General features: G+C 41.8%; 1 protein-coding gene across 1 annotated transcript in view; it reads right to left on the reverse strand.

Moving 5' to 3' along the window:
* PDCD2L (programmed cell death 2 like) overlaps positions 1-20,821 on the reverse strand; it is a 33,931-nt gene extending 13,110 nt beyond the window's left edge. The window contains exons 1-5 of the mRNA XM_010596094.3: positions 20,695-20,821; positions 20,442-20,602; positions 20,233-20,293; positions 18,516-18,886; positions 16,714-16,824 (exon numbers count right to left, since the gene is read on the reverse strand). Of these exons, the coding sequence (XP_010594396.1) occupies positions 16,714-16,824; positions 18,516-18,886; positions 20,233-20,293; positions 20,442-20,602; positions 20,695-20,802 (812 nt within the window). The 5' untranslated portion in view covers positions 20,803-20,821. The remainder of the gene's footprint in view (positions 1-16,713; positions 16,825-18,515; positions 18,887-20,232; positions 20,294-20,441; positions 20,603-20,694) is intronic.
* Positions 20,822-25,946: the final 5,125 nt, after the last annotated feature.

A 25,946-nucleotide genomic window follows, 5' to 3' on the forward strand; every position in this document is an offset into this window, starting at 1 on the left:
GTGAACTAGAAGACAGAGTGACTGAACTTATTAAGTCTCAAGAGAAACAAGAGAAAAGAACAAAGAACTGTGAACAAATCCAAATGGAAATGTGGGATTCAGTTAAGAAATCTAACATTAAAATTTTTGGATTTCGATAGCACCATGATAATAATAAAGGCATAGAAAAATTTTTCCAAGAGATAATCACACAGAATTTCCCAGACCTGAATAAGGAACCAAGCCTGCAAACAGAGGAAGTTACATGAACTTCAAACAGAAGTACAAAGAGGTCCACTCCATGATGCACAGTAATGAAGTTCTTGAAAACCAAAGACAATAAAAGAATGCTGAAAGCAGCAAGAGAAAAGAACATATCAAGGGTCTACCATAAGAATTAGAGCAGATTTCTCTGCAGAAACCCTGGAGGACAAAAAATAATGGAATGGCATACATAAATATTAAAGGAAAACAACTGCCAATCAAGAATTCTTTACCCAGCAAAGCTGTCATTCAAAAATAAAGGGAACTGCAAAGCATATCATAACATGGATGAATCTGGAGGACATCATGCTGAGTGAAATACGTCAATTACAAGAGGACAAATACTGTATGGTCCCAATACTATAAAAAGTCAAGAATAGATAAACATACAGAAAACAAGAGTTACCAGGGATGGAAGAGAGGAGGGAGGGGAATCACTTTCTAGACAGGAGACACCTGTATTTTTGTAGGTGGGAAAGGCAATACCAAATATGGGTGAAGTCTGCATAATGTGACCAAGGTAAATAAAGACACTAAGAAATACACAAGAAAAAGGGACAACTTTGGTAAACGCTATAACATATACAACTTCGCAACGCTTAATAATAACCAAAAAATATGTCTGTGGTTACACAAGTAGACATTTGTGGATATATGTGTATGGGAAGGCATATGCAAGTACATCCACATGCATGTACAGATGTTTATGTGTAGGCATATATACATACATGTTTGCGTATGCTGCACATATATCTATATATGTGACGAAGCATATAGGAGGCACAGTTATAAAAACTTCCTAGACATATCTATACAACTCACAGGATGGGTTTATTGGGTTAAAAAGCTTAGGACTACACTCTCATGGGACAGCTTAGTCAATTGGCGTAACAGAGTTCATAAAGATAATGTTCCACAACCGAGTTTGGTGAGTAGTGTCTGGGGTCTTAAAAGCTTGCAAGCAGCCATCTCAGATATAATTACTGGTCTCTAGTCATCTGGAGCCAAAGAGAATGATAGAAGCCAAAGGCTCAAAGAAGAAACTAGTCCATAGGACTAATAACCCACATGAACCACGGCCTCTTTTGAAGAGAGACCAGAAGAACTAGATGGTGCCCAGTTACCACTACTGATTGTTCTGACCATGGACACAACAGAAGGTCCCAGATAGAATGAGAGAAAAATAGAGAACAAAATTCAAATTCCGAAGAAAGACGAGTCCTGTTGGACTGATAGAGACTAGAAGAAGCCCCGAGGCTATCACCTTAAGATACCCTTTGAACATGGTATTAAAGCCACTCCTAGAAGTCACCTTTCAGCCAAATAATAGATCGGCTTACAAAATAAACAGTATCTTCCATGTGTAATGTGCTCCCTTAAACAATCAGCTATACGAAAACCAATCGGTCAAAAATTAACCAAAAGCAAAGATTAGAAGGCAAGGAGGGGAAAGGAAGCTATATCAATGGAAAAAGAACAAACAGAATGAAAACAATGAGAATGCTGATACATAGTGAAAACCATAACAATGTCATGGAACAACAGGAACCTAATTTGCTGTATAAAGTTTCACCTAAAACACAATAAAATTAAAAAAAAAAGGGGGGGGGGAATTAAGACATTCCCAAATAAACAGAAGCTCTGGGAATTTGCCACTACCAAACCAGTTCTGCAAGTATTACTTAAGGGAGTTTTTCAAATGGAAAAAAAATCAAACAAATACTCAAATATATACACGGTGGGGGGGGGGGGGGGTGGCGGGAACCTCCAGAAAACATAGTCAAACCAAACCTGCTGTCGTTGAGTCAGTTCTGACTCTTACGGACCCTATAGGACAAAGGAGAATTGCCACACAGGGCGTCCAAGGAACAGCTGGTAGATTTGACCTGCTGACCTTTTAGTTAGCAACCGAGCTCTTAACCACTGTGTCACCAGGGCTCTCTGTAAAATACAGGATGTACGAAGATTTCAACGAAGACTTGCCAACACAAAAGGAGAAGGGAGAAATAGTTTTAGTATGTTAATGTTCTATGTTACTTGTTTGTATGATAAATGTTGTTGAAATTGTAAGTTGTGTAATGTAGTATTTCTGGTAACTACTAATAAAACATCTAGAAAAAACACATGGAAGAAAAGGTGAAATCAAAAAGGCTCATCACAGAAAAGCAGATAAACACAGAAAAATGGCAATAAAAAGTTAAAGATGAAATTAAGACACTAAAAAAACACTAAGCAAAATGAAATAGATACTTCATTGTCAGTAATAACCTGAAATGTAAATGGGCTAAACTTCCCATGGAAAAGACAGAGAGTGACAGAATGGAAAAAAACATGATCCATCCTTTTCCTGCCTACAAGAAACACAACTTAGACATTAAGGACACAAACAGACCAAAAAATAAAAGGATGGAAAAACGTATTCCATGTAATCAGTGACCAAAAAAGAGCAGGAGTGGCCATATTGATATCAGGTAAAATTGATTTAAAATCAAAGTCTATTACAAGAGATAAAGTAGAACATTACTTAAAAGGTTCAATTCATCAAGAACACAAAACAACTATAAATATATTTGCACCTAAGAGCAATGCTCCAAAACTCAAGAAACAAATACTAACATGAAAGGAGAAAAAGATAATTGTACAATAATACTTGAGGACTTCAACACACGACTTTGAATTCTAGACAGAATATCTAAAAAGAAGATCAGCAAGGACACTGAGGACTTAAAATCATAAGCCAATTTGACCTAAGGGACATATACAGAGCGACTCTACCCATGATCAGAACAATACACATTTTTCTACAATGCATGTAGATCATTTTCCAGAAAGCCCATATGCTAGGCCACAAAACAAGTCTCAACAAATTTACAAAGACTGAAATCATACACAGCACCTTCTCTGACCATAATGGTACGAAGGTAGAAATCAACAACAGGAAGAATAAGGAAAAAATAATAATTACATGGAAATGAAATAACACAGTACTAAAAAACTATTGAGACACAGAAGAAATAAAAAATGAAATTAAAAAAATACTTAGGATCAATCTTGAGAAATAGTATAAACCGAGAAGAACACATACTTTTGTGGTTAAGGAGGGGGAGGGAAGGAGGGTGGGAGAGGGTTATTTACTGATTAGTTAGTAGATAAGAACTACTTTAGGTGAAGGGAAGGACAATACTCAATACATGGAAGGTCAGCTCAAATGGACTGGACCAAAAGCAAAGAAGTTTCCGGGATAAACTGAATGCTTCAAAGGTCAGCAGAGCAAGGGCGGGGGTTTGGGGACTATGGCTTAAGGGGACTTCTAAGTCAATTGGCAAAATAATTCTATTATGAAAACATTTCACATCCCACTTTGAAATGTGGCGTCTGGGGTCTTAAATGCTAACAAGCGGCCATCTAAGATGCATCGATTGGTCTCAACCCACCTGGATCAAAGGAGAATGAAGAACACCAAGGTCACAAGACAACTATGAGCCCAAGAGACAGAAAAGGCCACATGAAACAGAGACTTACATCATCCTGAGACCAGAAGAACTAGATGGTGCCCGGCCACAATCGATGACTGCCCTGACAGGGAACACAACAGAGAACCCCTGAGGGAGCAGGAGATCAGTGGGATGCAGACCCCAAATTCTCATAAAAAGACCAGACTTAATGGTCTGACTGAGACTAGAGGAATCCCGGCGGTCATGGTCCCGAAACCTTCTGTTGGCCCAGGACAGGAACCATTCCCGAAGACAACTCATCAGACATGGAAGGGACTGGACAATGGGTTGGAGAGAGATAGTGATGAAGAGTGAGCTACTTGTATCAGGTAGACACCTGAGACTGTGTTGGCATCTCCTGTCTGGAGGGGAGATAGGAGGGTAGAGAGGGTTAGAAACTGGCAAAATTGTCACGAAAGGAGAGACTGGAGGGCTAACTCATTGCGGGGAGAGTAAGTGGGAGTATGGAGTAAGGTGTATGTAAGCTTATATGTGACAGACTGACTTGATTTGTAAACTTCACTTAAAGCTCAATAAAAATTATTAAAAAAAAATACTTAGAATCAAACAAAAATGAAAACACAATGTATCAAAAACTTTGGGACACAGCAAAAGCAGTATTCAGAGGGAAATTCATAGCAATAACTGCCTACATTAAAAAAAGAAGATCCAAAACCAATAACTTAAAGTGACAAGTTGAAGAGATAGAAAAGAGCAAAAGAAGCCCAAAGCTACCAGAAGAAAGGAAATAATAAACATCAGGGCCAAAATAAATGAAATAGAAAACAGAAAAACAATAGGAAGAATCAACAAAACCAGAAGTTGGTTCCTTGAAAGGATCAGTAAGAGACAAACCACTGATTAGACTGACAAAAGAAAAAAACAAGAAGAGACAAAACTGTACTTTTATGCAAATAACGTGTTATACAGATTTTTGGCAAACATGCCCCCCCAAAGTTATTTCATAAGTGCGCTATGCTACTTTTTTTGTTGTTGTTGTTACAGGTTGCCCTAAAAAAATTAGCATAGCATGCTTATGAAAACATCTTGGAGAGGAAGGAGGGTATTGTTGGTAAAAAAAGTAAAGTACACACGTTATTTGCATAAAAATATGATCATTACAACAGACCCAACTGAGATAAAGAGGATCATAACACAATACTATGAAAAAATCATACTCCTACAAATTTGAGAACCTAGATGAAATGGTGACACTAATGCCAAAGATGAAAAAATTGAAGATTTTTATCAACTTCTGCACTCTGAAATTGATCAAATATGCAATCAAGATGCATTGATAATTACTGGTGATTAGGTCACTATAAGTCAGAATCGACTCAGTGGCAACGGGCTTGGTTTTTTGGAATGGAAAAGTCAGAAACGAAGAAGAATCAATAGTTGGAAAATATGGCCTTGGTGATAGAAATGATGCTAGAGGTCGCATGATACAATTTTCCAAGACGAACAACTTATTCATTGCAAATACCTTCTTTCACCAACATAAATGACGACCACACACGTGGACCTCACCAGATGAAATATACAGGAATCAAATCACTACATCTGAGGAAGGAGACAATGGAAAGCTCAATATCACCAGTCAGAACAAGGCCAGGGGCTGACTGCGAAACAGATCATCAATTGCTCGCATGCAAGTTCAAGCTGAAGCTGAAGAAAATTTTAAAAAGTCCACGAGAATCAAAATACTACCTTGAGAATACTCCACCAGGATTTAGAAACAATCTCAAGAATAACTGAATACCATTGACTGACACCAGATGAGTTGTGGGATGACATCAAGGACATTAGACATGAAGAAAGCAAAAGATCATTAAAAAGACAGGAAAGAAAGAAAAGACCAAAATGGATATCAGAAGAGACTCTGAAACTTGCTCTTGAATATAGAGTAGCTAAAGCAAATGGAAGTAATGAAGTAAAGGCTGAACAGCAGATTTCAAAGGGCAGCTTGAGAAGACAAACTATTATAATGAAATGTGCAAAGACATGGAGTCAGAACAAAAAGGGAAGAACACGTTCAGCATTTCTCAAACTGAAAGAAGTGAAGAAAAAATTCAGTCCTTGAACTGCAATACTGAAGTATTCTATAGGTAAAATACTGAATGACGCAGGAAGCATCGAAAGAAGGCTGAAGGAATACAGTCACTGTATCAAAAAGAATTAGTCGGTGTTCAACCATTTCAGAAAGTAGCATATGATCAAGAACCAATGGTACTGAAGGAGGAAGTCCAAGCTGCAGTGAAAAAAAAAAAATTTTTTTTTTTCTCCCCCACTGGTAAAAAACAAGGATGCAGGAATTATGGCATATCAATTGATGTTTCAACAAATGGATGCAACGCTAGAAGCGCTCACTCATCTGTGCCAAGAAATTTGGAAGACACCTGGCGAACTGACTGGATGAGATCCATATTTGTGCCCATTCAAAGAAAGGTGATCCAACAGAATGCAGAAATTATCAAACAATATCATTAATATCACACGCAAGTAAAGTTTTGCTAAAGACAATTCAAAAACAGCTGTAGCGGCACATCAACAGGGAACTGACAGAAATTCAAACCAGATTCAGAGCAGGATGTGGAACAAGGCTTACCACTGCTGATGTCAGATCTTGGTGGAAAGCAGGGAAGGCCAGAAAGATGTTTACCTGTGCTTTATTGCAAAGGCATTCAACTGTGTGAATCATAATAAATTATGGATAATATTGAGAAGAATGGGAATTCCAGAACACTTAATTGTGCTCATGAGAACCTGTACATAGATCAAGAGGCAGTCATTAAACCAGAACAAGCGGATACTGTGCGGTTTAATATTAGGAAAGTTGTGTGTCAGGGTTGTATCCTTTAACCATACTTCTCAGTCTATATGCTGAGCAAATAATCTGAGTAGCGCAACTATAAAAAGAATAAGACATCAGGACTGGAAAAAGACTCAATAACAACCTGCAATATGCAAATAACATAACGTTCCTTGCCGAAAGCAATGAGGACTTAAAGCACTTACTGATGAAGACCAAAGATTACAGCCTTCAGTATGGATTACACTTCAACATTAAAAAACCAAAAAGCCTCATGACTGGACCAATAAGCAACAACATAATAAACGGAGAAAAAACTGAAGTTGTCGAGGATTTCATTTTACTTGGATCCACTATCAACGCCTATGGAAGCAGCAGTCAAGAAATCAAAAGACACATCGCACTGGGCAGTTCTGCTACAGAAGACCTATCTTTAAAGTGTTAAAAAGCAAAGATGTCACTTTAAGGACTAAGGTGCGCTTGACTCAAGCCATGGTGTTTTCAATCGCCTCATATGCATGCAAAAGCTGGAAAATGAATAGGAAAAGACAAAAAAAGAATTGACCGAAAAGAATTGATGCCTTTGAATTATGGTGTTGGCAAAGAACAAACAAGTTTGTTTTTGGAAGTACAGCCAGGATGCTCCTTAGAGGCAGGATGGTGAGACTTCATCTCACACACTTTGGACATCTTATCAGGAGGAACCAGTTCCCTGGAGAAGGACATCATGCTTTGTAAGGGTCAGCAAAAAAGGAGGATGCTTGGGATGATGGCGCAGGTACAGGCAGTGTTTCATTCTGTTGTACGTAGGGTAGCTATGAGCTGGAATAGACTCCACGGCACCTAACAACAACAAGAATGAAATGGACAAATTCCTAGAAACATATCACCTACCTAAACTAACCCGAACAGAGATGTTCTTAGGTGCCGCTGAGTCGGATCTAACTTATAGTAACCCTATGCACAACAGAACAAAACACTGCCCAATCCTCCGCCATCCTCACAATCGTTGTTATGCTTGAGCCCCGTTTTTGCCGCTAAGCCAATCCATCTCATTGAGGGTCTTCCTCTCCTTCACTGACCCTCTACTTTACTAAGGATGATGTCCTTCTCCAGGGACTGATCCCTCCTCATAACACGTCCAAATTATGTGAGACGAAGTCTCACCATCCGTACTTCTAAGGAACATTCTGGCTGTAGTCTTCCAAGACAGATTTGTTCATTCTTCGCCAGTCCGTGGTATATTCAATATTCTTTGCCAACAAATAGAGGTAGAAAACCTAAACAGGCCCATAAAACAAAAGATTGAAGATGTTATCAAAAAACTTCCAACAAAAAAAACATGCAGGACCAGATGGCTTCAGTGGAGAATTTTCCCAAACATTTGGAGAAGAGTTGACACCAATTTTATTCAAACGCTTCCAAAACACAGAAGAGGAAGGAATGCTCCCTAACTTATTCAGTGAAGCCAGCATCGCCCAGATACCAAAACCAGGCAAAAACATCACAAAACAAAGAAAATTACAGACTAATATCCCTCATGAATATGTAGATGCAAAAATTTTCAACAAAACTGGAGTGAACAGAATTCAACATAAAAAAATCATATACCACCATCAAATAGGATTCATACCAGGAATGTAAGGGTGGTTCCACAGTAAAAAAAAAAATCAATCAATATAATTACCACATAAATAAAACAAAGGAAAAGAATCACATGATCTTATCAATTATGCAAAAAACGGTATTTGATAAAATCCAACACCTTTTCTTGATAAAATAGGACTGTTGGTTTTGCATATATGCCCTTAATTATATTGAGAAATGTTGGCTACATTATTCTCTATGAAGAAAGATTGAGAGCCTTCCCCTTGAGAACAGGAACCAGACATGGATGCGCATTAGAACCACTCTCAATCAATATTGGATTGAAAGTCCTAGTCAGAGCAGTAAGACAAAAAAGACAGATAAAAGGTATCCAAATTGGAAAGGAAGGACTAAAACTATCTCCATTTGCCAATAACATGATCCTATATATACGAAACCCTAAAGGTTCCACAAGAAATCTACTGGATCACACAGAAGAATTCAGCTATGTTGTAGGGTACAAGACCTACACACAAAAATCAGTTGGGTTCCTTTATACTAACAAGGAGTATTCAGAAAAGGAAATCAAGAAAATATCATTTACAATAGCCCCCAAAACGATAGAAAAATACCTACGAAATTAACTTAACCAGGGACATGAAAGACTTATATAAAGAAAACTACAAAACATTACTACAAGAGGCTACAAAAGAGCTACATAAAGCAAAGCATCTTCTATGCTCATAAGCTGGAAGAATGAACATAGTGAAAATGTCAATACTACCTAAAGCAGTCTACAGATACAAGGCAATCTGGATACAGATCCCAATAACATTCTGTACTGAAAGGAAGGAGGCCCTGAATAGCCAAAGCACCATTGAAAAGGAAGAACCCAGTAAGAGGCTTCACACAAAACATTCCATATAGCCACTGTATTCAAAACAGCCCGGTATTGGCTCAAGGATAGACACAAACACCAGCAGAACAGAATTGGGAAGCAAAAAATAAATACACCTACTTATGGACAACTGATTTTCGACAAGAGGTCAAATCCACTCAATGGGGAAGAAACACTCTCTTTAATAAACGGCAGTGCCAAAACTGCATATTCACTTGCAGAAAAATGGAATAGGACCCACACCTCGTACCATACACAAAACTAACTCAAAATAGATACAAGACCTATATGTTAAACTTAAGACTATAAAGTTCCTGGGAGAAAAATATAGAAAGCCTAATTTGTTATAAAAATAGGGTAAAAAACATAACTACAAATGCATGAACAGCAGAAGACAAATCAGATAACTGCGATCTCATAAAAACTAAACATTTACGCTCATCAAAAGACTTTATCAAAAGACAACCTACAGACTGGAAAAAGACCTTCAGAAATAACATAACTAATAAGGGTCTCCCCCACGTGTCTGTCAGTTTGTCGTACTGTGGGGGCTTGTGTGTTGCTGTGATGCTGGAAGTTATGCCACCGGTATTCAGATACCAGCAGGGTCACCCACAGAGGACAGGTTTCAGCTGAGCTTCCAGACTAAGATAGACTAGGAAGAAGGACCTGGCAGTCTACTTCTGAAAAGCATTAGCCAGTGAAAAACTTTTGAATAGCAGTGGAACACTGCCTGATATAGTTCTGGAAGATGAGCCCCCCAGGTTGGAAGGCACTCAAAAGATGACTGGGGAAGAGCTGCCTCCTCAGAGTAGAGTCGACCTTAATGACATGGATGGAGTAAAGTTTCCGGGACTTTCATCTGCTGATGTGGCACGACTCCAAATGAGAAGAAACAGCTGCAAACATCCATTAATAATCGGAACCTGGAATGTACAAAGTATGAATCCAGGAAAACTGGAAATAGTTAAAAATGAAATGGAATGCATAAACATCGATATCCCAGGCATTAGTGAGCTGAAACGGACTGGTATTGGCCATTTTGAATGGGACAATCATATAGTCTACTATGCCGGGAATGACAACTTGAAGAGGAATGGTGTTGCATTCATCATCAAAAACAACGTTTCAAGATTTATCCTGAAGTACAACGCTGTCAGTGATAGGATAATATCCATACGCCTACAAGGAAGATCAGTTAATACGACTATTATTCAAATTTATGCACCAACCACTAGGGCCAAAGATGAAGAAATAGAAGGTTTTTATCAGCTGCTCCAGTCTGAAATTGATTGAACATGCAATCAAGATGCACTGATAATCACTGGTGACTTAATGCAAAAGTTGGAAACAAAGAAGAAGGATCAGTAGTTGGAAAATATGGCCTTGGTGATAGAAACAATGCCGGAGATCCAATGACAGAATTTTGCAAGACCAACGAGTTCTTCATTGCGAATACCTTCTTTCACCAACATAAACGGCGACTATACACATGAACCTCGCCAGATGGAACACACAGAATTCAAATTGACTACATCTGTGGAAAGAGACGATGGAGAAGCTCAGTATCATCAGTCACAACAAGGCCAGGGGCTGACTGTGGAAAAGACCATCAATTGCTCATATGCAAGTTCAAACCGAAACTGAAGAAAATCAAAGCAAGTCCACAAGAGCCAAAATATGACCTTGAGTATATCCCACCTGAATTTAGAGACCATCTGAAGAACAGATTTGACGCATTGAACACTAGTGACGGAAGACCAGACGAGTTGTGGAATGACATCAAGGACATCATCCATGAAGAAAGCAAGAGGTCACTGAAAAGACAGGAAAGAAAGAAAAGACCAAGGTGGATGTTAGAGGAGACTCTGAAACTTGCTCTCAAACGTCGAGCAGCTAAGGCAAAAGGAAGAATTGATGAAGTAAAAGAACTGAACAGAAGATTTCAAAGGGCAGCTCAAGAAGACAAAGTAAAGTACTATAATGACATGCGCAAAGAGCTAGAGATGGAAAACCAAAAGGGAAGAACACGCTTGGCGTTTCTCAAGCTGAAAGAACTGAAGAAAAAATTCAAGCCTCGAATTGCAATAGTGAAGGATTCCATGGGGAAAATATTAAACAATGCAGGAAGCATCAAAAGAAGATGGAAGGAATACACAGTCATTATACCAAAAAGAATTAGTCGATATTCAACCATTTCAAGAGATGGCATATGACCAGGAAATGACGGTGCTGAAGGAAGAAGTCCAAGTTGCTCTGAAGGCATTGGCAAAAAACAAGGCTCCAGGAACTGATGGAGTATCAATTGAGATGTTTCAACAAATAGATGCAGTGCTGGAGGTGTTCACTCGTCTATGCCAAGAGATATGCAAGACAGCTTCCTGGCCAACTGACTCGAAGAGATCCATATTTATCCCTATTCCCAAGAAAGGTGATCCAACCGAATGTGGAAATTACAGAACAATATTGTTAATATCACATGCAAGCAAAATTTTGCTAAAGATCATTCAAAAACGGGTGCAGCAGTATATTGACAGGGAACTGCCAGAAATTCAGGCCGGTTTCGGAAGAGGACGTGGAACAAGGGATATCATTGCTGATGTCAGATGGATCCTGGCTGAAAGCAGAGAATACCAGAAGGATGTTTACCTGTGTTTTACTGACTGTGCAAAGGCATTCGACTGTGTGGATCATAACAAATTATGGATAACATTGAGAAGAATGGGAATTCCAGAACACTTAATTGTGCTCATGAGGAACTTTTACATAGATCAAGAGGTATCTGTTCGGACAGAACAAGGGGATACTGATTGGTTTAAAGTCAGGAACGGTGTGCACCAAAGTTGTAGTCTTTCACCATACCTATTCAATCTGTATGTTGAACAAATAATCCGAGAAGCTGGACTATATGAAGAACGGGGCATCAGGATTGGGGGAAGACTCGTTAACAACCTGCGTTATGCAGATGACACAACCTTGCTTGCTGAAAGTGAAGAGGACTTGAAGCACTTACTGATGAAGATCAAAGACCACAGCCTTCAGTATGGATTACACCTCAACATAAAGAAAACAAAAATCCTCACAACTGGACCAATGAGCGACATCATGATAAACGGAGAAAAGATTGACGTTGTCAAGGATTTCATTTTACTTGGATCCACAATCAACAGCCATGGAAGCAGCAGTCAAGAAATCAAAAGACACATTGCATTGGGCAAATCTGCTGCAAAGGACCTCTTCAAAGTGTTGAAGAACAAAGATGTCACCCTGAAGACTAAGGTGCGCCTGACCCAAGCCATGGTATTTTCATTCACATCATATGCATGTGAAAGCTGGACAATGAATAAGGAAGGCCAAAGAAGAGTTGACGCCTTTGAATTGTGGTGCTGGGGAAGACTATTGAATATACCATGGACTGCCAAAAGGACGAACAAATCTGTCTCGGAAGAAGTGCAGCCAGAATGCTCCTTAGAGGCAAGGATGGCAAGACTGTGTCTTACATGCTTTGGACAAGTTGTCAGGAGGGATCTGTCCCTGGAGAAGGACATCATGCTTGGCTGAGTACAGGGTCAGGGGAAAAGAGGAAGACCCTCAATGAGGTGGATTGACACAGTGGCTGCAACAATGAGCTCAAGCATAACAACAATTGTAAGGATGGTGCAGGACCAGGCAGTGTTTCGTTCTCTTGTGCATAGGGTCGCTGTGAGTCGGAACCGACTCAACGGCACCTAACAACAACAACAAGGGTCTAATCTCTAAAATATATAGAAAACGTCAACAACTTAGTAACAAAAAGACAAACCCAATTAAAAAATGGGCAAAGGACATGAACAGACACTTCACCAAAAAGGACATTCTAGCAGCCAATAAACACATGAAAAGATCCTCAAGATCATTAACCATTAAAAAAAAAAAAACCCAGTGCCATCGAGTCAGTAAGTGAAAACCATGATGAGATACCATGAAAACCACAATGGCTGAAATGGCATTGATTAAAGAAAAAAAAAAAAAGATAACAATAAACCTTAGGGAGGATGTGGAGAGACTGGAACCCTTATCCATTGCTGGTGGGACTGTAGAATGGTACAATTACTATGGAAAACATTACGGTACTTCCTCAAAAAACAGAATTACCTTAGGATCCAACAATTCCACTCACTAGTATATACCTTAGAGACCTAATAGAAGTGACACAAACAGCATAAAGCTGGTTCCTAACAGATGAAGGTCAGACATACCTCTACTCTCCACCTTTTTGGCCATTTCAGACACGAGCTGTCCTCCCCACTTCTTAGCTGACTTCAATAACTCCGTGCATTGGCCATGCAAAACTCACAGACCATACTCACGATTATGTGGTTTATTAGGGAAGTTATAGGCTACAACTTGGGATCAGGATCAACTTGGAAGGTGATACAACTGAGAAGACAAGATACAGTTGGTCAATCAGCACGGCTTCTAACCAAAACTGCTCTCAGCTTTTTCTCTTGGCCGTGTTAGCCGGAGGCCTTTCTCTTGGCCACTGGACCTCACTGGGTCTTGTCTCTGCTGCTGGGCCTTATCTCTGACACTAGCCCTTCCTGGGTCTCTGCCCTGCTCGGGCAAGTGTCACAGCTCTTTTAGCTCTTCCAACAAGTACCTAGAACATTCTGCTCTTCCAGCAAGCCTCCTCTGTCAGTCAGGACTGCTTCCAACCAAGACAACTCTCTGCTTCTTCTTGGCTGTGCTGGAGGCAGGCCCTTCTCTCGGCCGAGCCAGCCAGCCAGCAGCCCTTCTCTTGGCCATTGGGCCTCACCTCTCCTACTAGGCCTTGTCTCTACTGCTGGGCTTTCCCAGGCCTCTGCCCTGCCCATGCAAATGATACAGCTCTTTTAGCTCCACTGACAAGTGCCCAGGGGCACACCACTCTGACAGCAATCCTCCCACCTGTAGGTGCTCAGCTCTCTCTCCTTGTGGGCCAGCAAGCCCACTGCAGTTGTCTCTCTCTTTCTGTGGGCCAGCAAGCCCATCACACCATCTCACACCAGTCTCCTGGTTCCCACTGTTTGTACTGCTGCTGCCATTTCTCTGCTGCTGGGCTCTGCTATGTTTGCTGCTGCTTCTCACTGTCTTCAGTGTTATACCTCTCTCTTCTGGATCTAGAAGGTTCTCAGCCAGGGGCCCGGGTCCAAAGAATCCACCTACTCCAAACTCTTCTTGATGGTATTGAGGTTCCCCTCAACCTCTGTGGGATTGGGCCTCATATTCAATTTCAATGCATGGCTCTCGAAGCTGGGGCCACAAGCCTACGAATCCCTGCAAGTCCACTGAATCCTTATTGGTGAGTTTTATGTACCCTGTTTGCATAGTAATAGACCTAATCCCTTGTAAGACTGTGGCCCAGCCAATCATCTGAGGCAAAACTATAAACTCAAGGCCAGAAAGGCCATGCATAAGAGAAACCCATTGCAGTACAACCCCCAAGCCTACAGCTGGTACCCACTGACCTAGCCCCAGGTGGCTAGGGATGATAGAAGGTTATGTGGACAGTCAGGGTCTGAACTGGCCAGGGAAGGAAAACTAAGATTTCTAAACAATGCAGTTGGCATGTGGAGCAGGTTTGGGTATCCACCACACAATCTGGCACCAGAGGTGGGTGATCTTAGTCTTCCTGGACTGGTTTGTGCAGTTGGTGCCATGAGGACAGGATTGCTCATTCCAGCTCCGCACCACCCTGCTCCTGCCCCAGCACACAGTGACTCAGCCCTTCAGGAGCAGCGGCTCACTGGGGGCACTGATTCTCATGGGTGAAGAAGTTCACCCCAGAGGGTGGTCTCCAGCTGAGAACTGCTGCCTTTAACGTGCCACATGCTTAGACAGTGTTTGCTAAGGCTGAAAATTCTGCTGAAAGTATCATGATTTGGACATGTTTTCATGAGGACACGCATGCTATGAGATTTCTAGCTGACACACCTAATTAAAATGGGGGAAACAAAATGAATTGGATTTTCACCAATTTATTTAGGTGTCATCTAGGATGCAGGAATCAGGGCTTAATCATGTTCATAAAATCTGGCTTTGTACCAGTTAGTAAAAACTAGTCAAATAATATACACTGAGAACTTTTAAACTTTGGACCTTTGATTTACAATTTCACTTCTGGAACTAGATCATGGGAAAATCATAACAAATTCTAAGATTTATGGAGAGCATGCGTAATGCAGCATCCTTGCTGTTGTGTGCCATCGGGTCAATTCCAACTCACAGTGACCCCATGTGACAGAGTAAAACAGCTCTATAGGGCTGCCTAGGCTGTAATATTCATGGGAACAGACTGCCAGGAGTTTTCTCCTGAGGAGCCGTTAGCAGGCTTGTACTACCAACCTTTCAGTTAGTAGCAGAGCGCTTAACCATTGTGCCACAAGGGCTCATTAATGTAGCATTAAAACTGCAAAACTGAAACAAAATAGATGGGAGCAATTAAATACATAATGATACATTCATAAGCAAATCAAACAACAAGTAAATTAACTGCAATAAAGAGCAATCAATATAATCCCTAATATAAAGAGTTCCTAAAAGTTGAAATAAGAATCTAGAACTTGTGGAAAAATGGGTAAAGCATATGAATAAATAGAAATGGTTTTTAAACATAGGAAAAGATGCTTGTAAGAAAAAAGTAAAGTAAAATTATACGAAGATGTTCCTTTTCACCTTGAACGAGCAGAAATACAAAAGTATGAAACCCACGCTATTAACAAGGCTGTGGGAAAAGAGGCACTCACTCATCGACAGTAGGGATTAAAGTTGGTACAACCCCTAAGGGGGTCAATCTGATGCTATCAATCAAAATTACAATCGCATATATCCTTTATTCTGGCTATACCATTTCAGGACCATATCCTACAGATGCAGCGGCACACATGAAAGAGGTTCAAGATTATCCATCAGCATTATTTGTAATTGCAGAAGTTTGGAAATGACCTTAAATGTCCATTAACAGGGAAATGCGTTAAACAGATGACACACACACATGCACAACAGATATAATACTAGAAAGCTCTCGATGTATTGAAAAGATACAGTACTCTAAGATACAGTGTGGAGTTTAAAAAGAAGAATACAGAGTGTGTCTAGAATCTTCCTTTTGTGTAAAAAAGCGGGGAGTAAGTAGATACAACCATATTTGCTGGTACATGCATAAAACAACTCCGAAAAGATGTATGAAACTGGTAACAGTGGTTACCTGAGCAGAGGGAGGACAGCTGGGATAGAATACTTCATTATATTTATACGTATACATACATACACATAAACATATTTTACATTTTTGAACCTCAAGAATTTATTACCTATTCGAAATTCAAGTTTTAAAAAAAGCAGAAAAAAAGAAAGTTTTTCAAAGAAATTTGAATATAAAAAAATTCTCAATACGAACGAATACTTAGTGAAAAGCAAAAAATTATACTGTATGATTCCCAATTATGCTCTTTAAAAACATACATACCTACACACCCACATGCATGTAAACGCACAAAAAATACGTGAAGTTAATACACTAAGTTCTTCACAGTAGTTTTTCCCTTGGTTGTGGGAATGTTGCTTTTCTCGTTATATTTTCCTCATTTAGTGTTTTCCCAGCTAAAGGGTACTGCTTGCACACTCAGGAAATGGAATAAAAGAAAACATGCCTCCTTTACCTCAAAATCTGTTCCTGGCAAGCTGCAATTCTCTTCATGAATTTGTAAAACATCTTATCGCCACTTTTAATTATGGTCTTCTCATATTTCTCATCACCATCACTAGGAAGACTGAGGGAAGCAGAAAACCTTCTGTTTATATCCAAGAATTACAGTATTTAGAAGAGTAAACAAGACATCTTTGTTAGAAAAAAAATGATCAAAGTCATGCCCACACACAAGTTAAACCTGAGAACAATTTAATAGCTTGTAAGGGAAAACGGCAGCTTCCTACCCAACCCTTCTCCCAAGCCCTGCTCCCCAACCGTTTTCAATGCTGGGGTAATTATGTGCAATTTAAAAAGTCATTACACCAAATGTTTTTTCTCTCTCCATTATACATTATTTTCAAACACCAACACATCTTCATGCACTCTCTGTTAACATTACTCTAAAAAAGCCTGCAAATGAAACAACCCTGGTAAAGAGCCAGATAATCTCTCCAAATATCTTGTTATAATGCTATCGTGGGTAGTCCTCAACCCACAGCATATTCCAGTTACAACAAACCACGCTGATGGCTGTCCATTTTTTTTTTTTTTTTAACATCTTATCCTTAGTAATATGTACCACATACAATGTTGCAGCACGTGACCTGCTGAGGTCATTCTCACATGTTCACTCACAGATACTCGATTTTATGATTTGCTGTTCAAAACACTGTTGTACAGATTTAGTTTTCTAAACTAAATCAGGGGCTTCAGTTGCTTGAAAACATGGACCCCAATGCTGATTACTTGGCTAAAGCCGATAGGCACATTCGGGATGCAGTGAGATGTTACTGCAAAATACATGAAGAAAAAAAGCAAAGGACCATATGACAACCCTCGCTAACTTTCTGACTAGAAACGCCATTCCCATTCCCAGAGATAATCCAGATGATCCAGAACCTTCCACAAGTGGAGCTATTGCCACAACTGACAAAATGACAACATCCTCCAACTGTTCTTCACCATTGGAGTAAATTTAAGATTTGTATATTTTTTTATGTATGTATGTATTAAAATACATTTCCAAGTTTATATGTTTCCAACCCCCAAAGACAAATATAGATCAAATTTATAAAGACACTAATAATAAAAGGCAGTAACGATGAAAACTAAAAAAAAAGAGAGGTATTCAACTTAGAATGGAGTTGTCGTAACAGAACCCCGTTCTAAATCAGGGACCACCAGTACCGTAAGAGTAAAAATGACCACCCTTCCTTCTTACCAGTACTTTGGTTTAAAAAGGCTTTCAAGGCCTATTCTCCCTTTTCACTCTCAGAACCATCTGATGAGGTAAACAACAAAGACACCATTATTACTCCCATCTGAGAAGTGAGGCTCTGGGAGAGTCGATGTTAGCCTGACCTCAAGCCTGGACTGCCAGGTCATGGGCCAGTCTCAAAGCACAGCCAAGAGTGGCATTTTCCTAACTCACCAGTTTCTGCTACAAAAACACTTATAAAAAGAAAATAAAAGGAGCTAATAAACGTATCTTCTATAGCCATTTAGCATCCCTGACTTCCCCATCTGTTCATCTTCTTCAGGGCACTATAAATAGAGGAAAATACTTCCAAGCTCACTCAAGGGGGGCTGATAAGGAGTTCCCCTTTTCTCTCTCTCCTTCCTCATCCAAGAGAAGTGAAGCAGAATGCTTCCCCCGGCCCCAACAAGTCCTGCCTGAAAAAGATTCACCGCACACTGGGGTAAAACCAAAGGGTACCTACTGGGGTAGATTTCTGCCCACGTCATCCCTCAGCCTCAGTGACACATTCTCACCTTTGGGAAAGCAACTGTTCCATGTCAATTCCTTCTCTCTGCTGATACTCCCTCAGGAGGCTGTGGGCATGATCTAGGTTGACAAAGTCCCCGTAATCATCCTCATCCACGACACTGATGTAGTAGGGCAGGAACTGTGGCACCTCATGTAAGGGCAGCTGTTCCCCAGGAGGTGTGGGATGAGCAGCAACCGGGACAGCATCCTGCAGGCTGAGGTCTCGGAGCTGAGCTGACCAGTCTATGTGTTTGGCACTGTTAGAGCTGTTTCCAAAATCCAAAACAACCTGTGGTGGAGGCACCTCCTCACCATCACTTCCCCAGTCATCTGCACCGTCACACCAGTCCTCAGTTGCGAGGCTATCTTCCTGTTTCTGGGAGAACATCCAATGAATGAGGGCCAAGCACACTTGAATAATTTCATTTATTCCCTTGGCCTCAGCCACTCATCCCTTCACCTTCCTCAGGGAGCCTTCACACCACCAGCCCCTTCTCCTCTGGCATACTCTGATTCACCATCCTGGACCCCATCTATTCAAAAGCATGCAGAGGTGACTTAAATACTTGTCTTTCCTTTTCAGGGGCAGTGTGGCGGATGTAGTAATGTGGTTTCTTCAACCAACCATCTATTCCAAACTCCTCTTGTATTTCATGTATTGCAGAGGCTGGAAGGGAAGAGCTACTTGTCCCAGACTCTTTAGCAGCCAGGGTTCCAGACACAATCAGGGGCATGCCAATCAGGTCCACTAGAGGAAGACAAACTTGGGGCAGAGTGAAGTGGGGAGACAGGCCACGAAGCAAAAGGCAGCCAGTCTGTGGGTACAGACAGAGCCAACGGTCCTGTCAAGAGCAGCTCCCAGTTCACTAGAGCACACCTAAGCTTCCTAACTGCAGGAGAGGTAGCATTACAGCTCCCCGACAGGCTAGTTCCGGGGTGTGGTTCCGGAGGTCACACCTGGAGTTGCCTCCTCCAGCCGATTCAATAAGTTAGTAAAAATCTAACTTCCTGTATTATTTTTTTGTTTTCTGTATTGAATCTCTCTTAGCTTTTAAAGGAGTCAAAATGTTTTTCTATTATCTGCAACTGAATCGTGACACTTACAGGCAGACACCACCATCTTCATCTTTTTATTTTTAGTATTGCTAGTACTATGCCTGGCACCATGGTAAGAACTATTGATATGTATACACATACGTGTGTGTATATAGATATATACGTATATGCGTGCATATAAACATTTACATGCAGAGGAAGGTTGAATTTTGTTTAGTAGCTACCAACTTGCCTGACTTTTCAATCGATAAGTTCAAATTTCATTTCATTAAATGTTTGTTATATACACACACATCATAACAAGCATATTATAAATACATACGTAGTACCTTTCTCCAAGCAGAAAAAAAACAGTAAACAAACTATGTATTTCAGTGTAAATTAAAAGCAATAACTCACAAAATCTTCAGAAAATAAAAGAGCACAAACCATTCTAATGTATTCCAAAGAACCAATCAAAACCCACTGCCGTCGAGGAGACCCTATAGAACTGAGTAGAACTGCCTCACTGGGATTCCAAAGCTGTAATCTTTTTGGAAGCTGACTGCCACATCTTTCTCTCGTCTTCAAAGAGCACACTTAAAAGAAATTTATGTCTTAAACGAAATTCCAGAAAATATCCTCAATATACAGCAAAACATAACACGCTAATCACGACCGCCTTACCTGAGCGTCCTGCGCCTCTTTCTCCCATATCTGCAGGCACTGCGAGCGGAACACCTTCCAGCTTCGGGGGACAACAGTCCGCTGTGAGGACTGCACCCCCAACACGCAGCCCTCCGCCCCACTCGCCCGGGTGCACCGCCTCCCGCTCCAACCCGTTGAGAGCACCATCTCAGGACCCCGCAGAGCCCCTCTGGGAGTTCCACGCCTACCTGCCGCCGCCGTCGCAATCGGGGCGGACGCAGGCGAACACGTGCAGCAGCCGATGGAACGGGGAACCTTCCAGCGGGCAGTACACTTGCACTGCCAGGGCGAGCAGCTGTCCGCAGCGCCCGCACACCGGCCGCGGAGCTGCCACGGTTGGCGGGGCGTCCTGAGGGTGGGGGGAGCGCTCAGACCCAGGCCCTGCCCCGGGGCTTTGTCCACTCCCTCCCCTCGAGCCCCTCACCAGCACCCCACACTCACCGGGACACCGCCCAGCTTGCTAGTGGTCCAGGCAGCCGGTCCCGAGGGGCAGCCGTGCACTGCCGCGTCTCGAAGACCGAGTAGCACCGGCTTTCGCACGGCCGCCATGACAACAGGGCGCCCACGTGGAAAAGCGAACTACGGCAGCCGAGGGGCGCCTCTACGCGCACGCGCACCGCCTGCCCTGGCACCTGCCGGTCGCCTTGGGATCCCGTCCCGCTATGCTGAGGCGTGGTTATAAGGCTCTCGAGCTGGGTCGGGGTGCTTCCTGTGCTCTGCGAGGCGACTGCTCAGGGCGGAGCCTCAAAATCTCGGAGTCGTAGACACTATGTGCCTCTTCATGTTATGGGGGGGCAGTGGTAGAGTTCTCGCTTTCCATGCAGAGACCCGGTTCGATTGCCGGCCAGTGCACCTCGTGGACAACCGCCACCGCGTGTCAGTGGAGGCTTGTGCGTTGCTGTGATGCTGAAGCTTCCAGGTTAAGAGGGACTAGGAAGAAAGGCCTGACGATCTACTAAAAATCAGCCAGTGAAAACCCTACGGATCACAATGGTCCGATTGATCGTGTGTGTGTGTGTGTGTGTGTGTGTGTTCACCATGAATCGGGATAGTTAGAGAGCAGCTAACAATGTTTTGCGATGGAAAGGACACACCGTCTACTATGAAGTAGTTTTACCAGAAAAGTTTTACCTGAAATGAAAACTTAGGAATCATTTAGGATGGCATTTTTTTGTTTGTTTGTTTAGGGGGGAAAAAAAGTCCTTTTAGATATACACCAAAATGTTTACAGATGAGGCTGCTTATGTACAACCAAATACCTCGTAGAATTTGGTTCTTTGCTTTGGAGGTTCAGGGTCATGGTTTCATAGGACACCCCAGTTAATTGGCCTAATATAACATGCTTCTATTCTAGTTTGGGAAACCCTGTTGGCATAGTGGTTAAGTGCTACGGCTGCTAACCAAAGGGTCAGCAGCATTTCAAATCCGCCAGGCGCTCCTTAGAAACACTATGGGACAGTTCTACTCTGTTCTGTAGGGTCGCTATGAGTCGGAATCCACTCGACAGCACTGGGTTTGGTTTTGGTTTGGTTCTAGTTTGTTGTATAGTGCCTGGGGTCTTAAAAGCTTGCAAGCGGCCATCCAAGGCACAACAGTTGGTCTCTATTCACCTGGAGCAATAGAGGAAGAAGGAAAGCAAGGAATAGGAGGAGGATATGGAATGCGTGACTAACTGCCTCCATGAACAACTCCCTCCTTTGCCATGAGACCAGAAGAACTGGATGATGCCCGTCTACCATTACTGAACATTTTGGCCAAAGATTCCATAGGAAAAAGATTCCATAGAAGAATTCTGACCAAAAGGGGAAAAATGTAGACCAGAATTCGAAATTCTCCAGAGCTGGTGAAAAACGTAGAACAAAATTCTAACTCACAAAAAAAGACCAGACTTACTGGTCTGACAGAGACTGCAGAAACCCCTGGAGTATGCGCCCAGACACCCTTTAGCTCGTTATTGAAGTCACTCCAGAGATTTACTCTTCAGCCAAAGATTCACCCATCACCACTCACTGCCGTTGAGTTGATTCTGACTCATAGCAACCCTATAGGACAGAGCAGAACTGCCCCACAGGGTTCCCAAGGAGCACCTGGCGGATTCGAACTGCCGACCTTTTGGTTAGCAGCCAAACTCTTAACCACTACACCACCAGGGTTTCCCAGCCGAAGATTAGACAGGCCCATAAAACAAAATAAGGTTAAATGGACACACCAGCCCAGGGGCAGGGACGAGAAGGCAGAAGGGGACAGGAAAGCTGGTAACTGGTAACCCAAGGTCAGGAAGGGGAGAGTGTTGACATGTCCTGGGGTTGGCAACCAATATCACAAAACAATATGTGTATTAATTGTTGGAAGAGAAACTAATCCACTTGTGAACCTTCATCTAAAATACAATAATAAATAATTTAAAATTCTCATGGACTCCAGACTTTCTGGAGTCATGGAGGCTGGATGAACCCCTGAAATTACTGCTGTAAGATAACCTTTAAAATTTGAATCACAAATATCCCCTGAAGTCACCTTAAAACTGAACAATAGTTTAGCCTAACTAGTAAAAAAGGCCTGCCATGAACATTATGCTCTTTTAAGAACTATCCGTATGAGATGGAAGCCCTGGTGGTGTAGTGGTTAAGTGTGACGGCTGCTAACCAAAAGGTCAGCTGTTTGAATCCACCAGGTGCTCCTTGGAAACTCTACGGGGTAGTCCTACTCTGTCCTATAGGGTCGCTATAAGTTGGAATTGACTCAACGGCGGTGGGTTTGGGTTTGGTTTTTGGTTTCTGTATGAGATCAAATTGACAACAAAAGATTAGATAGGAAGCTTAGGGGCAGAGTTTATGTTAGTAGGGGAGGAACAACTCAAAAGAAGGATGAGCATGGTCGCACGATTCGAAGAAATGTAATCGATGTCACTAAACAGTACAGGTGGAAACTGTTGAGTTGGTGTATGTTTTGTTGTGTCTATTCTCAACAACCAAAAAATATATTAAAAAAAAGTTTACATATTAAATATATTGGGGATTTGCTTCAACATAATTGGGAGGGGGTTATAAATGAAATAAGACGGACCATGAGTTGATCAGTGTTGAAGTTGGGCGACAGGCACTTGGGGGAGGAGGGTTTATTATGCCATTTGCCTTTTATACATAGGAATTATTCCATAATAAGCTTTGTAAAATGCCTGTGGCGGCACAACATGGATGAATCTCGAAAGCATCATGTTAGGTGAAAGAAGTCAGAGACAAAAGGCTACATTCTAGAAAAGGCAAAGCTTTAGGGGCCATTATGGATTGAACTGTGTCCCCCCAAAATACCTGCCAACTTGGCTAGGTCACGATTTCCAGTATTGTATGACTGTCTACCATTTTGTCATCTGATGTGATTTACCTATGTGTTGTAAATCCTATCACTATGATGTAATGAGATGGATTAAAACCTAAAAAAACCAGAGATGGATTAGTGGCAGTCATATTGATGAGATCTACAAGATTAGGTAGTGTCTTAAGCCAATCTCTTTTGAGTTATAAAAGAGAGAAGCAGAGAGACAGGGGGGACCTGATACCAAAAAGAAAGCAGCACTGGGAGCAGAGCGCATCCTTTGGACCTGAGATTCCTGTGCTGAGAAGCTCCTAGACCAAGGGAAGACTGATGACAAGGACATTCCTCCAGAGCTGACAGAGAAGGAAAGCCTTCCCCTGGAGCCATCACCCTGAATTCAGACTTCTAGGCTCCTGGACTGTGACAAAAATAAACTTATGTTTGTTAAAGCCACCCACTTGTGGTATTTCTGTTATACAGCGCTAGATGACTCAGATAAGGGTAGAAATCAGATCAATGGCTGCCAGGGGTTGGGCTCGGGATTGACTGCAAAGGTGTACCAGAGACTTTTGGAGGTGACGAAAATGCAGCATATCTCGATTGTGATGGTGACGTAACTGTATATATTTGCCAAAACCCACCAAAGAAGGGTGAATTTTACTGTATGTAAATCATATCTCAGTAAACCTGAGTTTTAAAAAAGGCATGTTACTGATGTACTGTTTCAGGCTACATACCGTGGCGTACCAAGGAAATATATGTCTTCAAGGACCTACAACCCAAAGAAAAGATTATGTGCTTCGTAATGCTTGGCTCTAGCGCCATCAAAGACCTGCAGATGAAACCAGTTTACTGCTGGTTTGTGGCTTTGTCAAACTGGTATCTTTAAAAGGCACTGTGTAAGCAGCCATCTAAGATGCATCAATCGGTCTCAACCCACCTGGATCAAAGGAGAATGAAGAACACCAAGGTCACACAATAACTACGAGACCAAGAGACAGAAGGGGCCACATGAACCAGAGACTTACATCATCCTGAGACCAGAAGAACGAGATGGTGCCCGGCCACAACCGATGACTGCCCTGACAGGGAACACAACAGAGAACCCCTGAAGGAGCAGGAGATCAGTGGGATGCAGACCCCAAATTCTCATAAAAAGACCAGACTTAATGGTCTGACTGAGACTAGAGGAATCCCGGTGGTCATGGTCCCCAAGCCTTCTGTTGGCCCAGGACAGGAACCATCCCTGAAGACAACTCATCAGACATGGAAGGGACTGGACAATGGGTTGGAGAGAGATGCTGATGAAGAGTGAGCTACTTTTATCAGGTGCGAGACTGTGTTGGCATCTCCTGTCTGGAGGGGAGATAGGAGGGTAGAGAGGGTTAGAAACTGGCAAAATTGTCACGAAAGGAGAGACTGGAAGGAGGGAGCGGGCTGACTCATTAGGGGGAGAGTAAGTGGGAGTATGGAGTAAGGTGTATATAAACTTATATGTGACAGACAACTTGATTTGTAAACTTTCACTTACAGCACAATAAAAATTAAAAAAAAAAATGTAAAAGGCACTGTGCAAACTGTCCCGTGTTTGCTTCAGGGAGACAGGCTGGATGACTTGGCAGATATTGTCTTCTAGCTAACGATTCTTGAGCTATATTTAAAAATTTCTGCAAGAAGAAACAGACTTCAAAACTTTTATTATTCTTGATAACACAGCCAGACATCCTCCAACAGTTACTCAGTTCTCCCACCATCAGTCATCTGTTCACATCACAATGCCATCTATTTATCTATTACAGGCTCTTGATTTGGACAGCCTGGTGGCGTAGTGGTTAAGTGCTACAGCTGCTAACCAAGAGGTCAGCAGTTCAAATCTACCAGGCACTCCTTGGAAACTCTATGGGGCAGTTCTACTGTCATATAGGGTTGCTATGAGTCGGAATCGACTCGACAGCAGTGGGTTTGGTTTTGGTTTAGCTTCTTGATTCAGGGGTGAGCACAGCATGAAGGGCTGAGGCGAGTTTTCAAGATGTTACTTGCTCCTACTGAAAATGACAATGAACAAACGATCCTGGAATTCGGGAGGCAATTTAACATCCAACTTGCTGACTGGCATGGTGGATGGAGTCTGTGGAATAAAACAAGAGATTGCTTCCATCTGTAAGATCTGAAGTATGTGACTTAATTCATGATTTTGTAGGGTTTGGACCTCCTGACAAACTCATAACTGCGGAACGTAATTCCACTAAGTTTCTGTCACCATACAACAAGGATCCCCCTTCTTCTGGTTCCCACGAACATGTTTCTCACTCCCTTCTGAGCCCTCACCAGCTCAGAACAGCTCAGAGAAACGTGAAGCAAATTGTGTATGCAGCAAG

The sequence above is a fragment of the Loxodonta africana genome, chromosome 21 (genome assembly GCF_030014295.1).
Source record: "Loxodonta africana isolate mLoxAfr1 chromosome 21, mLoxAfr1.hap2, whole genome shotgun sequence".
In the NCBI taxonomy this organism is placed as follows: Eukaryota; Metazoa; Chordata; class Mammalia; order Proboscidea; family Elephantidae; genus Loxodonta; species Loxodonta africana.